This window comes from Giraffa tippelskirchi, chromosome 13, assembly GCF_054371585.1.
Source record: "Giraffa tippelskirchi isolate mGirTip1 chromosome 13, T2T-mGirTip1v1.2.pri, whole genome shotgun sequence".
NCBI classification, from domain to species: Eukaryota; Metazoa; Chordata; class Mammalia; order Artiodactyla; family Giraffidae; genus Giraffa; species Giraffa tippelskirchi.
The window spans coordinates 94,005,355-94,021,254 of record NC_137287.1 but is presented as its reverse complement, the minus strand read 5'-3'; the positions used below and the strand labels follow the sequence as shown (position 1 = coordinate 94,021,254).

General features: G+C 38.4%; 1 protein-coding gene across 2 annotated transcripts in view; it reads left to right on the top strand.

The window, feature by feature from the left end:
• Positions 1-15,900, top strand: part of ATRN (attractin) — a 174,077-nt gene that overhangs the window by 49,347 nt on the left and 108,830 nt on the right. For both annotated transcript variants that reach the window (XM_081558874.1, XM_081558873.1), the window contains exons 2-6: positions 99-182; positions 2,481-2,594; positions 9,156-9,284; positions 11,453-11,658; positions 12,830-12,998. In XM_081558874.1, the coding sequence (XP_081415000.1) occupies positions 99-182; positions 2,481-2,594; positions 9,156-9,284; positions 11,453-11,658; positions 12,830-12,998 (702 nt within the window). The remainder of the gene's footprint in view (positions 1-98; positions 183-2,480; positions 2,595-9,155; positions 9,285-11,452; positions 11,659-12,829; positions 12,999-15,900) is intronic.

Here is a 15,900-nt window from a genome sequence, read left to right as displayed (position 1 = left end):
TGTATCAGTGTACCCATTTGGATTGTATTGAGAATTAAGAAGGATATTATTAATACATTAAATGCTGATGAGTTTAAACTTTGTTTATTTAATTACAGACTAACTGGATCTTCTGGATTTATAACAGATGGACCTGGAAATTATAAATATAAAACAAAATGCACATGGCTCATTGAAGGACAGTAAGTAATAATGACTTTTTTTTTCTTTTTTAGGATAGAGCTCATTGTGAGATTACTTTTCCAACAAGTAAAATTAACAATCTATATCAACTTAAAATATTTTTTATTTGATTAACTTTTCTTTCACAAGTGAATTTGATTAGCTAAAGCTCCAATACTTTGGCCACGTGATGTGAAGAGCCAACTCACTGGAAAAGACCCTGATGCTGGGAAAGACTGAAGGCAAAATGAGAAGGGAACGGCAAAGCATGAGATAGTTAGAAAGCATCACCAACTTGGGTGCTCAGTCACTTCGGTCTTGTCCGACTCTCTGCGACCCCATGGACCATGGCCCGCCGGGCTCCTCTGTCCGTGGGATTCTCCAGGCAAGAATATTGGAGTGGGTTGCCATTTCCTTCTCCGTCACCGACTTAATGGACATGAATTTGAGCAAACTCTGGGAGATAGTGGAGGGCAGAGGAGCCTGGTGTGCTGCAGTCCATTGGATCACAAAGTCAGACACGACTTAGCGACTGAACAACAACAACAACAAATTTTTTTTCTTAATCTTCAGTGTTAATTTAAAAAAAACTTCTGTGTTGATTTGCAGATGAATTGTACATATCAGAAATTTGTATATTTTTGATTGTGATAGTTAGAAAACAGAATATTTTATTATGATTGAGGTATATAAAGAAAATTTCACTTGAATAGGTAGCAGAAAAGGCAAGAGATTTTGATAGCCCTTTTTATTTGTTTGTTTGTTGGTTAGCTTATTTATTTATTATTGTTAGTGGTTTAATATATAGAAGTTTATTTCTTGCTAACCTAACAGTTCCAGGGCATGTGTTACTGGTCAGCAGGACCTTTCTTTCCATTAGTAGTAGGACCCATGCTTTCCTTTTCATTTTCAACTCTATAGTTATTGTAAGAACCACCAACCACCCTGTTTTTTCCTGGGCCACCGTAAAAGCCTTGAAATTGGCCTCCAGCTCCAGTTTTTACTTTTGTCCCTTGCACACTTCTCACTCACTTCTTATCTCATGTGGCTTCTTCTGTTTGCTATGTTTCACACATGCTGATTTTCTTCATGTCACTTGGACACATCAACTTCTTAAGTCTAAGACTTTAAGATTGTTGTTCTCTCTGTCTGAAACATTGTCTCTTCCAACTTTTCACATGGCTTACCTCTCACCATTTTAATCTTTTCCAAAACTTTCTGGGGTATTTCCCCACCACTTGTTATACTACTATTAATACATCGCATTCCTCTAATTTCTTTGCAGTATTCATCACCGTGTGAGTTAACTTGTTTATGTATTTATTTAGATGTTTGGTTAGGGATGTTAGTTAGACACAAAATATGAGGTAGACAAAAGATTCAGGCTGGAGACTTATAGTTAGAAATCACCAAGATATAGACGGTGTTGATAGTACCAAGAACTTTTTGAGTAGAGTGTTTGTGCTACAGCCAGGTTAGAGAATGAAGAGTGGGATATGAAGAATTTGAGAAAAGCAAGATCTTCTGTGGCGTTTCAGAGGAGAAAGGGACAGGTGCATTAGTAGCTGGAAGGAGAGTTGGGATTTGAAGTTTTTTTGTTTTGTTTTGTTTTTATAAAATATGTGATACTTAAAGAATTTAATTATGGGTGTGGAAGTTTCAGAAGAGAGAGATGTCTTAAATATTTCAGAGATAGAAGGAAAACTAGATAGGTGTGTATCTATTTTGGAAAATGGGAATTTGAGAAAATTTTGTCTGGGTGCTGAGCATAAGCAGGTAGACGAGACTGAGTGGTTTGAAATAGTACTTGAAAGTTAATTAGGAGGACTGCTGGCAGAATCAGAGCGCCAGTACTGGAACCAGCCTACCCAGCAGTGTGACTTTTTCCAGCATGGCTTTGTTTTCTCTAGATTCAGTCTAGGTCAAAGCAGATAACTTTTTTCTCTAGATTGGGGATTTTTCCAGGGAGTTCCATGAAAAGGCAGAGGGGCAGGTGAGTTTAGAGGATCAGCAGGTATGTTTGTGAAATGAGGTAGTATGGAGTCTTAAGTTGAATAAGAAGGGCTAACGGATTGGTAAAGAATGGTGACTGAATAGACTGTAGGTCCAAGATACATAGACCATGTGTATTTTGTTTACTGTTGCATGTTTGGTGATCTTTTGCACATAGAAAGTACTAAGGAAATCTTTGACAAGTGAAGGAGTGCTGATTTTGTACTATTAATTTCTTTTCTCTATAGATTCTTTAAAAAACTTTTTTCTCAAATGTTTGGGAGTGATGATGATTAGTATAAATTACTTTTTTCTGTTCTTTTCAGGCCAAATAGAATAATGAGACTTCGTTTCAATCATTTTGCTACAGAGTGTAGTTGGGACCATTTATATGTTTATGACGGGGACTCAATTTATGCACCCCTAGTTGCTGCCTTTAGGTAAGCTCAGTCATATAAATACTAGTTAACCATTATTTGATTTCTGAATTCATGTATCTCCTAGACTGTATTCTTACTGGATTCACCTTTTTATAACTTAAAACATTTTCATGGAAAGAATACTAGTTATGGAGTCCTATCAGTTGTGTGCTAGTCCTAACTTTGTTGCCTGTAACTACTGGGTAACTTTTAGGGACAGAATACTCTCTTTTTAGTTTCCTGATCTATAAAATTGTGATAATAGTATCAAGTTTATCTACTTCTTATGGTGGTGGTGAAGTATACATCTGAAAATGTTTTGTGATATATTGAATAATAATATTTCTGTTAAAAAATTAAATCAGGAATCATGTTCATTTTGATCCTTGTTGTGTTCCTTATTGCATAGGCATTCAGGAATTATTTGTTGTATTCATATGTAGTTGTGTGTATGTGTGATGTGTAATTATGTAAATACCTTAATATGGGTGAGGAAAAAGTTTTGGAAGAATATACATAAATGAGCAGTGGTTATCTGTGGAGAATGAGAAACATTGCAGTTATGTGTTGTGATTTTTTTCAAAAAGTATATTCTGTGTTTATAGTTAAACAGTTTAACACCAAATATATGGGGTATTCTGAATTGTTTTGGCATTTTACTTTTTGCTAACAGTCAATAGCTATGTTATTTGTCATATTTTTGACCACATGTGAATTCAAAACTGTTCTAGTTTTCTTCCTTTTACTCTACAGAGGATTTTTAAAATATGTTTTCTGAAATGCATATCCTTAGAGAGTCATAGTTGTCAGTTTTTCATCTACAACTGACTTTCTGGATTTCTTCCCCTCAAGTATTTTAGTTCTCTGACATTAAAAGAAATCAGTTTAACAAATATTATTTGTATTCCTCACATGGGGCTGGTTGATGTCTCATGTGAGTGAGGAGATAACAGAAGGCAAGAAGCCAAACACGAGAAGGCAAAGGACAGATGAGGTCAGAGGACTAATGTACCCTTGTATTTCTCCACTCCCTTTGGCTTAGAAATCTCTCCAATATATCTTTGAACTGAGAACCAAGGTCATTTTCTGGGTTTCAGAGATTCACTTAGAGGACCAAAGAACAGAGTGGATAGGCTATGTTAGTAAGCATTAAAATATCATTGGCCACGTGTTGGACATATCTATCTTTATCCCAGAATTTGACTCATACCTTGTCTTATAGCACGAAGCACACCAAACTTGAACATAGGCACAAAAACAATTATATCTGTAGTATGATGCTGTCATGATAATCGTGTATGTTGAACATGTTGAAGATTCACTTGGTAACTGTATTTGTTAATCAAAATTCATGGAGTCCCTTCTGTGTGCCAGGCACTTTGAATCAGCTTGCCAGTAGCTCTGTGGGAACATCTGCCAATTGGGTATGCATAACCATATAGTTCACCTGACTGTGTGTTTAATGAGCAGACATGTGAACCAGTAGCAGCAACAAACAAGCAGAAGGGTATAAATGTTTTAATCATTGACTTTTGAGAGAAGCCAAAGTAAATGTACAGACAACAGGAGGATTTTTAAGTTTCTATTAAAAAAAAATTTATTTACTGACAGGTATAAATTAATTATTGATTGTGTTAAAATTTAACTTATGACGTATTTGAGTGTGCATTTTCTAAAATCATAGTAGACAATGTATGTTTAATAATTGAAATTTCCCTGAAACACAGAACCCCTGAAGCACTGACATACTAAAGAATGTGAAAATAACTGTTTAGTCATAAGGTACTTTAACAAAGATGGGATGCTGAGGAGTGCCGTTGGGTCAGGAGGACTTTGGATAGAGGAATCAAACCAGTGTAATGTGCTGTGGGCCCAGAGTAGAGTGAGCTTGGCAGCAAATTGTTCAGCCAAATAGAAAAAGGAGAGCCACACAGGATTCAGAAGATGCGGACTTCTAATCTGAATTCTGCCCAGGTCTCTTCATGAGTCTGAACGGGTCATTTAAGTGCTCTGCTCCTCAGCTTCTGAAGCCTAAACTGAAGGTGTTGTACTGTGTTTTCGCTGGGTGTATTGCAGACCATCAAGTTTAGTTGGATACTGAACTGGTTGATCACATTTATCTTTTATGTGTTGAAGTTCTGAATAAAGTTTGTTTAACAAACCAGAGTTCCACTACTCGGCCAATTTGAGAACCACTGGAGCAAGTCTCATCCAGTTGTACAACATTATGATTTTGTGGTGCATTCATTTCAACGAATGTGTTAAGTGTAGCACCTGTGTGGAACACCTGCCAGCTCTGCTCATATCTTTTGGGAGGAGACGCAGAGGTGGGAGTAGTGATGCAGCAGGGAGAATAGTTTTCCTCTCTGAGAACATTCTTATTCCTTTTAGAAGTTTTTGTTGTTGTTTTTAAGAAAGTCAAATATTGATGAGGCAGTTGTTTAGATTGTGATGAAGAACTGTTAGAGGAAGTCTTGTGAAAGCAGGAGTCAGTCTTTGTGTCCAACACTGCATTGAAATCGTGGTCAGACTGTGGCAAGTCAAACCTTTCGTGATTGTAGATCCTCCTTCACCAGTCAGAAGTATAGACCCTGGCTCCTATCCCTGACTTGAAGAATCTGGCTTACCTTCCACATCTGCTTGTCCTTGAGTGTAGTGTTTTGCAAGCAGATGGATGTGTCAGACTGAGGATTACTGGGACTTACCTGGTGGTCCAGTGGTTAAGAATCTGTCTTGTAATGCAGGGGACGTGGGTTTGATCCCTGGTCAGGAAACTAAGATCTCACATGCCTCGGGGTAACTAAGCCTGCACGTCACAACTAGTAAGAAGCCCGTGTGCCACAACAGTGAGCCCAAGTGCAGCAACCAAGATCTGACACAGCCAAAAATAAATAAATTAATAAATATTAAAACAACAACAACAACTGAGGATTACTAGTAAACTTACAGAGTGTAGTTGGCGAAGTCAGGTTGTGCCCCAGGTGTGTTTAGAGAGTCCATGTCTGTCTGGGACAGTTATGTTGAATTAAGACAGTATCTTTAGTTCAGCGATTTTCAAAAATGGTTCTGAACCAGTGATACTACGTGTTTAAAATATAAGATTATGAAGAACCCCAGGGCAAGCAGTTCTTGATTCTCAAGTTGAACTGCTGGCTGCAGCCTAAGCTGAGTCTGCGTTTATTCACCTGCCTAGGGGCAGGGGACAAGGAGGTGGAGGCAGCTCTGGGTCACAGTTGAATGGCCCACCTGTATCATCATTTTCTCACCCACACACTTTCTATTGCCTTGCACACTGGGTTGATGTTTGTATTCATTTTTTCTGTAAAAGTTAATTTTTGTCATGAAAGTGAAAGTTGCTCAATCGTGTCCAACTCTTTTCGGTATGGTCCATGGAATTCTCCAGGCCAGAATACTGGAGTGGGTAGTCTTTCCCTTCTCCAGGGGATTTTCCCAACCCAGGGATCGAACCCAGGTCTCCCACATTGCAGGAGGATTATTTACCAGCTGAGCCACAAGGGAAGCTCAAGAATACTGGAGTGGGTAGCCTATTCCTATTCCAGGAGATCTTCCTGACCCAGGAATCAAACTGGGGTCTCCTGCATTGCAGGTGGATTCTTTACCAACTGACCTATCAGGGAAACCCCTATTTTTTGTCATAAACCAATTTTATTTTCACACTGGGAGAAAGCACATTCCAAAACTGTCACAGTTTCAAGTTGTTGAAGTGAAAAGAAGCAAATGCCTGAGTCTCTCTGACAGTAGGGAAGCTGATCCCCTTCAGCAGTGTGGTCATCTAGTCCGTCTCCTTCTGTGGCTCTCCATCCTTTCTCCCACCACCCATTCAGTCATTCATTCTATACATGTTCCCAGCATATAAATAGTAAGTTCCAGAAGCTATCTCTTACTGGGCACCTACTAGTGTGAGACGCTATTTAAACACTTCACTTGCTTTAACAGTTTGATTCTCATTACATGGTTGTGAGGTAGATAGAATTTCTTTCATTGTGCTTTTGAGGAAGCTAAGGCTCAGAGATGTTAATAACATGCCAAGGCTTTTGGAACAAGAATCGGAGCTCACATCTCTGTGATCTTAAAATTCATGCTAGAATAACAGAGAGTGTCCAACTTGTGACTGAAGCCCCCAGTCATTTCCTGTGCCAGTGTTTGTTACGGCAAGGTTGCTTTTGACTTGCCTTTTTCTGGGTGACCCTACTCTTTCAAGTACTTATCCCTCAGCGTTTTAGAGTTCTGGTGTATAAAACTGATGAAAGCATGGTGATGGTTGAAACCTTCATTTAGGCCTGTGATCAAATGTCAGTTCTTCCAAGAGTCCTTCCCTAAATGCCCTTTCTAAAGTAGCACTTTCTGTTCTTTTACTGTTTTATTTCCATTTATAACCTTTACCTCTGCCTGACATTACATATACACACCTGTGGGCCAGGCGTAGGGAACTGATTATCTAGGCTTGTTTATTCTTTCTCTGAGAGATGAGGGCAGAGACGTCTTCACTGTACCTAGAACAGTGGCTTACTTGTAGTAAATACTTAGTATTTGTCAGTTGAATACATAGTAGAAAATGCTTCACTATTTTGCAATCCCTAGAGCACCTTCAGGGTCATTGGGTTCCTAGAGTTCTGCCTTCATATTAAAAACTTGCTGAATGAACATCCTATCCCTTCTTCCTCCTCACACCCTGCTTATATGCTCTTCCACTCATTTTTATATGCACTTATATAAATACACATAAATGTACACATACACTAGGCCTATTGTCTTAATGCTTGTTTTTTTTTTTTTTTCCTACTCATCAGAATGCCTTGATGAGTGCCTCGTTAGTCCTAGAGACCTCCACGTATGTAATGACTCATTCATCCAGCTCCTGAATGACCATTTATGTGGTTTCAACCTGTTCTCATTCTGAATAGTGCTATAGTGAGGATTCTTATATATTTGTCTTTGTGTACACGAGCACGTGTTTCTTCTACTAAGAAATAGAATTGTTAGGTCATAATGAATGAGCATTTAAGACAGTCGTAGGCCCCAAAATGTGTACTCTAGGAAAGAAAAGAAGCCAGCATGTCTGGGGTTGAGCGAGTGAAAGGAAGAAAGTACAGATCTTCCTTAGCTTATGATGGGATTACATCCTGATAAACCCATCATAGGCTGAAAATATTTTAATACATTTAATACACCTCACCTACTGAACAACATAGCTTAGCCTCGCCCACTTTAAATGTGCTAAGAACACTTACATTAGCCTGTAGTTGGGAAAGTCATCTAACACAAAGACTATTTTATAATTAATGTTGACTATCTCATGTAATTTATTGATACTGTACTGAAAGTGAAAAGCAGAATGGTTGTCTGGGTACAGAGTAATTGTACATGGTTGTTTACTCTTGTGATCATGTGGCTGACTGAGGGCTGCAGCTCTGTGCCGGTGCCTAGCATCATGAGAGAGTATCATGCAGCATATCACTAGCCTGGGAGAAAGTAAAACTTCAAAATTCTAAGTGCAGTTTCTACTGAAAGTGAGTTCCTTTTGTACCATTGTAAGTCAAAAAATTATAGTCAAAAGATTTTAAGTCGAACCATTCATAAGTCGGAGACCATCTGTAATAGATGAGATGTTTATTCATGGGATGGGGTTGTGTGTGTGGAACAGATTTCACAGGGCCTGGTAAGGAGTTAGGCTTTTACTGAATGAGATCACGGTAGTACTGAACGATAACTGGGCAAAAGATATGACCGTATGAAGAAAAGCAAAAGATGGAAAGTAAACATAGGAAAAATCAAACTCAGGAGCATAAGAGAAGCTCAAAACCATAGTTAAAAAGATCACTTTCATATAATAAACTAGCCAAGCTAAAATAGGACAGGTAATCCTCCTTGTTGTCAGGGTGAGGTGCCATGGTGGGATTTCAAGTCAGCGTCTCTCTTCTGGGAAGCAAGTTGGTATATGGATTGAGAGCCTTAAAACCATCATTTAGACCCTTGGACTCAGTAGTTCTTTCTCTTTACAAAGACCCAACAGATACTATTGTGTGCTGAGCTCTGAGTAAGATTCTAAAAGCTCTGAGGGAGTTAGAGACATAGAAAGACTATGGACTATTACTTAGAAAAATAGAATATAAGGTGTAATATGGCATCAGTTAGGCAAATAAAATACATCAGAATGCTAATAGTATTGGGATTATGGGTGTTTGTGTATCAGACTTTTATTTCTCTTTTTACTTTTCACGTCTTTCGTGGTATATGTTTGGTGTCCGTCAGCTAATAAAGTTTGTTACATTCTGTGATTGTAGAGGTTTACTCAGTTTTTCAGAGGAATATTATAAAAAATTTTACTAAAGAAAGAATAGGTCACTGATTTCAAATCTCATTAGAAATACACCCTAGAATAGAGGGGAGCCTAGGAAAAGATTCAGATCTGTTCCTGTGCATTTATCATAGGAATTTACCTTTCTTCCTAGAAGTGACTTTTCAAATTATAAGAGTGAAATCCGGTTAAATTTGTGTCCATCACCGTATGATGTGTCTCTTCTTGGCCTTCCCTTTATAAGACATGTGTTTTCATTTCAGCGGCCTCATTGTTCCTGAGAGAGACGGCAATGAGACTGTCCCAGAGGTTGTTGCCACATCAGGTTATGCCCTGCTGCATTTTTTTAGTGATGCTGCTTATAACTTGACTGGATTTAATATCACTTACAAGTAAGATATTTAAGTTTAATATTTGTGATTTTTTCAGAAGACTGTATACTTTGTTTTAACAATAATAATGACTAACATATATTGAAGGTTTACAGTGTGCCAGGCATTGTGCTAGCAGTTTGCATGAATTTTCTCATTTAAAGTTATTTTAAAAACTCAGATACAGGCACTGTTTTTCTACTTCTTTTATAAATGAGGAAACTGGCAGGAAAAGGTAAAGTAAATTGTCAAAGTTTTGCAACCCACGTCTTGCTGCTGTTGAATTTCTCCTGAAGAAGAGGGGCATTATCCATTCCCGCTAATGGATAAAAACATTAGGAGTTGGCTAAGTGCAATTTAACAAACATTAGTAGTTTTCATATACTAAGAGGTTGGCCCATTGATGACAACATTGATGACAAAGGAAATGTAGACCACCGACTCTGAGCAGGTTTTGAAATTTGTTGTGGTAAGAGAGAGGCTCACTCTGTCTTTTCCTTTTTTTCCTTCTAATGTTTATTTTCATAAGTAGTTAAATTCATAAAATTCCATAAGCAGTGGGGTCTGTGATAAGAACTTCTGTGACCCACAAAACCTAAAATACATATTATTTGGCCTTTTACATAATATATTTGACAACTCCTGGTATAGCTAATGACCTCTCTGTGTAACCTTTATGCTAGGTTCTTTTTCTTGCACATTTTCTCAGGATTTCAGTAAACTTTCAAGACTGTTTAAAGCTGTCCTTATCTTGATTAGTATGGTGATTCAGTTTTTAGGTACCCAAGGTTTGTGACTTGGCAACCTGGGCAGCTCATCACAAGCCTGAGCTTGAAAAGTAGGCATGTGCATTTATTGTGTTAAATTATAACACAGATGATGAAAATACTGAATACAAACACTTTCAAAATTTTATTACAGATGTATCATGAACTGACATTTGGGTGTAGGCATGAATAGTTACACCCAGGCAGTAAAGAATCTGCCTGCATTGCCGGAGACCTGGGTTCAATCCCTGGGTTGGGAAGATCCCCTGGAGAAGGGAATGGCAACCCATTCCAGTATTCTTGCCTGGAGAATCCCAGGGACAGAGGAGCCTAGTGGTTTATAGTCCATGGGGTCGCAAAGAGTCAGACATGACTGAGCGACTAACATTTTCACTTTCTTCGTGAATGTTAATTGGGCTTCTATGGTAACTCAGCTGGTTAAGAATCCACTTGCAATGCAAGAGACCCCGGTTCGATTCCTGGGTTGGGAAGGTCCCCTAGAGAAGGAATAGGCTACCCATGCCAGTATTCTTGGGCTTCAGTGGTGGCTCAGACAGTAAAGAATCAGCCTGCAACGCAGGAGACCTGGGTTCAATCCCTGGGTTGGAAAGATCTCCTGGAGGAGGGCCTGGCAACCCACTCCAGTACTCTTGCCTGGAGAAACCCCATGGACAGAGGAGCCTGATGCACTACAGTATGTGGGGTCGCAAAGAGTCAGACACGACTGAGCTACTAAGCACAGCACAGCACAGCCCATGAATGTTAATTAGCTTGTTTTTGTAATTGATTCCTGATTTTCTGACATGCTTTGCTAAAAAAATTTTTTTAAGTTCCGTACATTCTTATAGTATCTTCTAATCCTGTTATCTCCCCTTTTTAAAATCTGAATTATGTCTTTTCAAAGTGTTGTCAATATAATTAAGTCACGTTGCTATGCAACACCTTATGATTAAACTCATGTAGTAAGTTAAACGCCCTTCTCTTTTCTCCTATCTGAGATAGGTAGGTAAGCTTACTAAGAAATTTACAATACACCAATCTGTGCAATAATCTTAAACAAATTCTGTAAACTTTCAGGGACAATACAGAGGAATGAGGATGGTAGTGTATTGTTGTTAGTTTGTTTTTTCCTTTTCTTGTCCAGACTTGTAAGCATGCATTTGGCAGTTTTATAATGCTCATCATTTGTGGGCTAACTCGTTTCTTTTTATGAGAATCCAACAGGTTTACTTTTATTTTATTACTTGCCTAGCTCTGCAGGGTTGAGTGACCCCATTTAGGCTGAATGGTAAGTACTGCAGTTATACTTGTGAGTGAACTGGCTAGATAGTGAGATTTCTTAAGCCTTGTGTAGGAGGAAGTTCTGCTAAATTAATCAGTATTGCTTTGTGTTGATTTAATTTCCCTCCACTATTTTTATAGTTTTGACATGTGTCCGAATAATTGCTCAGGCCGAGGAGAATGTAAGATCAGTAATAGCAGCAACACTGTTCAGTGTGAATGTTCTGAAAACTGGAAAGGTGAAGCATGTGACATTCCTCACTGTGTAAATAACTGTGGATTTCCTCATCGAGGCATCTGCAATTCAAGTGATGTCAGAGGATGCTCCTGCTTCTCAGAGTGGCAGGGTAGGAATGTCTTTCTTTTTTTTTTTCTTTTAATTCACAGAATATTTCTAGCTTAATAAATAAATCATAGATTCACTTTGTTCCTAGTATCTGTAACATTTATATTAATCAAATATCAGGAGGCATTTAAGTTTTCATATCTCTTTATTCAACTTCTTACAAATCTTTGAATTTCATAAATGTATGGTTGTGGTCTCTTTATCGAGTTTTGAAGCACTTTAATATTCTTCCCAGTTCATTCATGAATTTAGAGAACTTGGTCTCAGCCATAAGACATAGCAGAGACCCAAGCTGAGATGTGGGACAAGAGCTGACAATAATGATCTCTCCACAGAAACTTTCAATAAATTCACAGAAAACTAGAGTTTATTATGCAGTAGAATCCTAAAGCAGTCAGTTAGTGCAGATAAAGATTATTAAACAACCCCTTTAGCAAATTCTTTAGGGGGTAGGTGATTAACAGCTGTTACTGATTTAGTTATTTATTTTTTATACATTTACTCCTTTCTCAGAACACTTTTATTTTGAATTTCCAGAAATACGCTTGTTTAAATGCTTTAGCTTATTCAGTTTGGCTTACGTTGAGGAGTTAAAACAATTGAAGTATTTGACTAACTTCCAATTTGCTGGAGCAGAAGCCAAACCTCTCAGAAATGGAGTTTCTTGATTTTCCAGGAAATGGATAGTTTATAATACATCCAGGACAAGTCTTTACATTTTAGCTCTATAAAGTTTTTCATTTTAATTAATAATTCCTTTGTCCACTCTTTCCTCTGAGAGTTGCTTAAGCAAGTATTTCATTACTAAAAAATCCTAGCCTGGATATGGTCAGGTCTTCAGTAGAAAGTGTGTGATTTTAAATTTTATTAGAGGTTATCCTAGGTTTGAGTAAATTGAAAGTGGAAATTAAAGGCATTTGTCTGATACTTAGATGCTAAAGGAAAGACTATAAGTATTCTTTAGATATTTGTTGTATTTAGATGATTAAAACTTGAAATGTAGTAATTTTCTATTTTTGGCCGTGATGCACGGCATGTGGGATCTTAGTTCCCTAACCTGTGCCCGCTGCAGTGGAAGGGTGGAGCCCTAACATCAGGACCACCAGGGAATTCATGAAATGCAGTAATTTGAAAGCTGCATTTTGTAAAGCTAATTTGTTATGTTTTGTTAGGTCCTGGATGTTCAGTTCCTGTACCAGCTAACCAGTCATTTTGGACACGAGAGGAATATTCTGACCTAAAGCTCCCCAGAGCCTCTCACAAAGCTGTGGTCAGTGGAAATACAATGTGGGTTGTTGGCGGATATATGTTCAACCACTCAGATTACAACATGGTTCTAGCGTAAGTTGTTTTAAACATTTTTATAAGAAGCTTAGTTTTCCATTTTGAAGATAGTTAAAATAGAGATCAGTAAAAAGAAAAGAAATCATCAGTAATTGCATTCCTGAAGAAAATCTCTGTTAGTATTTTGGCAGTTGTATTTTAGACTTTTGGGGACATATTCTTAGTTTTTGGAAAATGGAGTCCAAAAGAATTCATTGTTGTAATAAGGAATAATTCATCTTTTCCATATACCGTCTCATAATTTGCTTCAGGTACATGTAGTAAATTCTTGATAAACAAGGGATTGCTTTACCTTGTAATTTAATTAGCATTTCTGTAGGTTAAGTGACTTGAATTTATAATTTATTAGGGGGAAATTATGTCATTCTCTAATATTTCCCAGGGTTCAAGGTCTGTTTGCTGGTTCCATGCTGCTCATCCTGAAGGGAGAATATATTTTCACAGTGGAATTAGCTATGGAGATCGACCTTGAGTAGAAATTTATGAATAGTTACTTGTGCTGATTTTGCACACTGGAAACTTTTCCTAAACATTTTCTGCTAATGAATGTTGCAAAAAATCAGCATCTGTTCTTTAAGGAATTCTGGAAATATGACAGTGGTAGTATAGTTTCTGAATCCCCCCAAACATAGTCATTAAAAATTAAAACACAGAGGGCTTCCCTGATGGCTCAGTGGTGAAGAAACCACCTGCCAATGCAGAAGACACGGGTTCAATCCCTGATCCAGGAAGATCCCACATGCCACAGAACAGCTAAGCCTGTGTGCCACAGCTACTAAGCCTGTGCTCTATAGTTGTGGAGGCCAGGAGCCACAACTACTGAAGCTTGCACACCCTAGAGACTGCTCTGCAAAAAGAAAAGCCACTGCAATGAGAAGCGCATGCACTGCAAGTAAAAAGTAGCCCCCATTCTCTGCAACTAGAGAAAAGCCTGTGCAGTAACAGAGACCCAGCATGGCCAAAAGTAAGTAAATGAATAAAATTTAAAAATTAAAACACAAAACAACTAAGACACAGGGGCAGCATCTATAACAAACTTGGCCAAAAGGCATCTACTCGAATGGGTGGAATTAAACCATTGACAGCCAAAAGACCAATGTGCTGTGAGTATCTTTGTAACAGTAAGCAGAGGGGAGCAGTGGGCCCACCAATAGTAAACCGAAAAACCCACTGGGAAACTCAGCAAGCTGCTTTGAGAACAGCAACTGTAATTGGGAAGATTTTGCATATTCTAGTAGGGGGATGACCCAAGAACCAAAGAATGACATAATGGTAAGTTCTGAGAATTTTTCTTTTGTTTTGTATTTTCTCAGACTTGATGTTGAAAAAATCAGCAGTCTGGAAATGTTAATAGGTACAAGCTGAAAAAACCCAAGAAAACCCTATTTTCTCTAGCATGAGGACCAGGAAAGGGGCAGGTTAGCAAGACAGAAAACTTTTAGATAATAACCATGCTACCCTATCCAAACACCACAAGAACTATGGCCTCACCCACATCCCTGCCTGGAAAGTGTAAGTGTATAGTCTAAATTTCCACTTAATGCTAGGAGACAGTGAGGTGCTCCAACCACCCCCCTCCATCCTACCAAGGTAGGGTTAAAGAAGGCCAGTTAGAGAGCTGGGACTTTCTTCACCAGGCATTAATGAGGTCTCCCTGACTCCTATGACATCAGTGGAGTCATTGTGGGGATTTCTACCCTGGCGTGACAGCAATAGCAAGAATGAGTGGACCTTCTGTCTCTTCCCTGGGGTGGTGTCAGAGGAGGCTTGCTGTAACAGGAGATTTAAGTACGATCCAAAGTCTTATGTCATCATACCCCAAATGTTCAGATTTCAGTTGAAAGTCATTTGACATGCTAAGAGCCAGGAAAATCTCAACTTGAATGAGAAAAGACAATCAAGAAATACTAATACCAAGGTGAAACATACATTAGACTTATCTGACAAAGATTTTAAAGCAGCCATTATAAAAAATGCTTCAGCAATTCTCTCAGCAATAGAAAGGAGAGGACAGAGGAAAGAATCAGTGAACTTGAAGGTAGAACAGTAGAAATTCCTTAATCTGAACAACGCAGAGAAAACAGAACATTTTAGAAAATGAACAGAATTGCAGAGACCTGTGGATTGTAACAAAATATCTTAACATTTCTGTCACCAGAGGAGCCCTGGAAGGAGAGGAGAAACTGGGTGTGTCTGAAAAAGTATTTGAAGAAGTAACAGTTACCCAAGTTTGGGAAAAGATATGAATGTACAGATGGAGAAGGAAATGGCAACCCACTCCAGTTTTCTTGCCTGGAACACTCCTTGTACAGAGGAGCCTGGTGGGCTACAGTCCATGGGTCGCAAAGAGTTGGCCATGACTGAGCGACTAAGCACATGAATGTACAGATTCAAGAGATTGGGTAAATGCCAATAACCCCTGACTCCTACAGGAGTTTACGCTTCATTAATTCTTTCACATTCCCTCTCTCATTCTCCTGCTCAGCTGTCATATTATCTTTTCATTTTTTAGGTCTCTACCACATTTTCTCCTATTTTCCTTCTCAGCTAGTGGCCTTGTTTCCCATTTCAGCTTTGAAAGATAAAGATTACCTTACTGGTTTATATTGTTCACTTGTCCCCCTCCCCTTTCGGTCATACTCAGCTTTATCTCTTCTATCTATGAATATATTCCATCGTATTTTTTTTGATGATTATTGTTTGTTGTTGTTTAGTCGCTAAGTTATGTTTGACTCTTTGCAACCTCGTGGACTCGAGCATGCAAGTTTCCTCTGTCCTCCACTATCTCCCAGAGTTTGCTCAAATTCATGTCCATTGAGTCAGTGATGCTATCTAACCACCTCATCCTCAGCTGCCCCCTTCTCCTTTTGCCTTCAATCTTTCCCAGCCTCAGGATCTT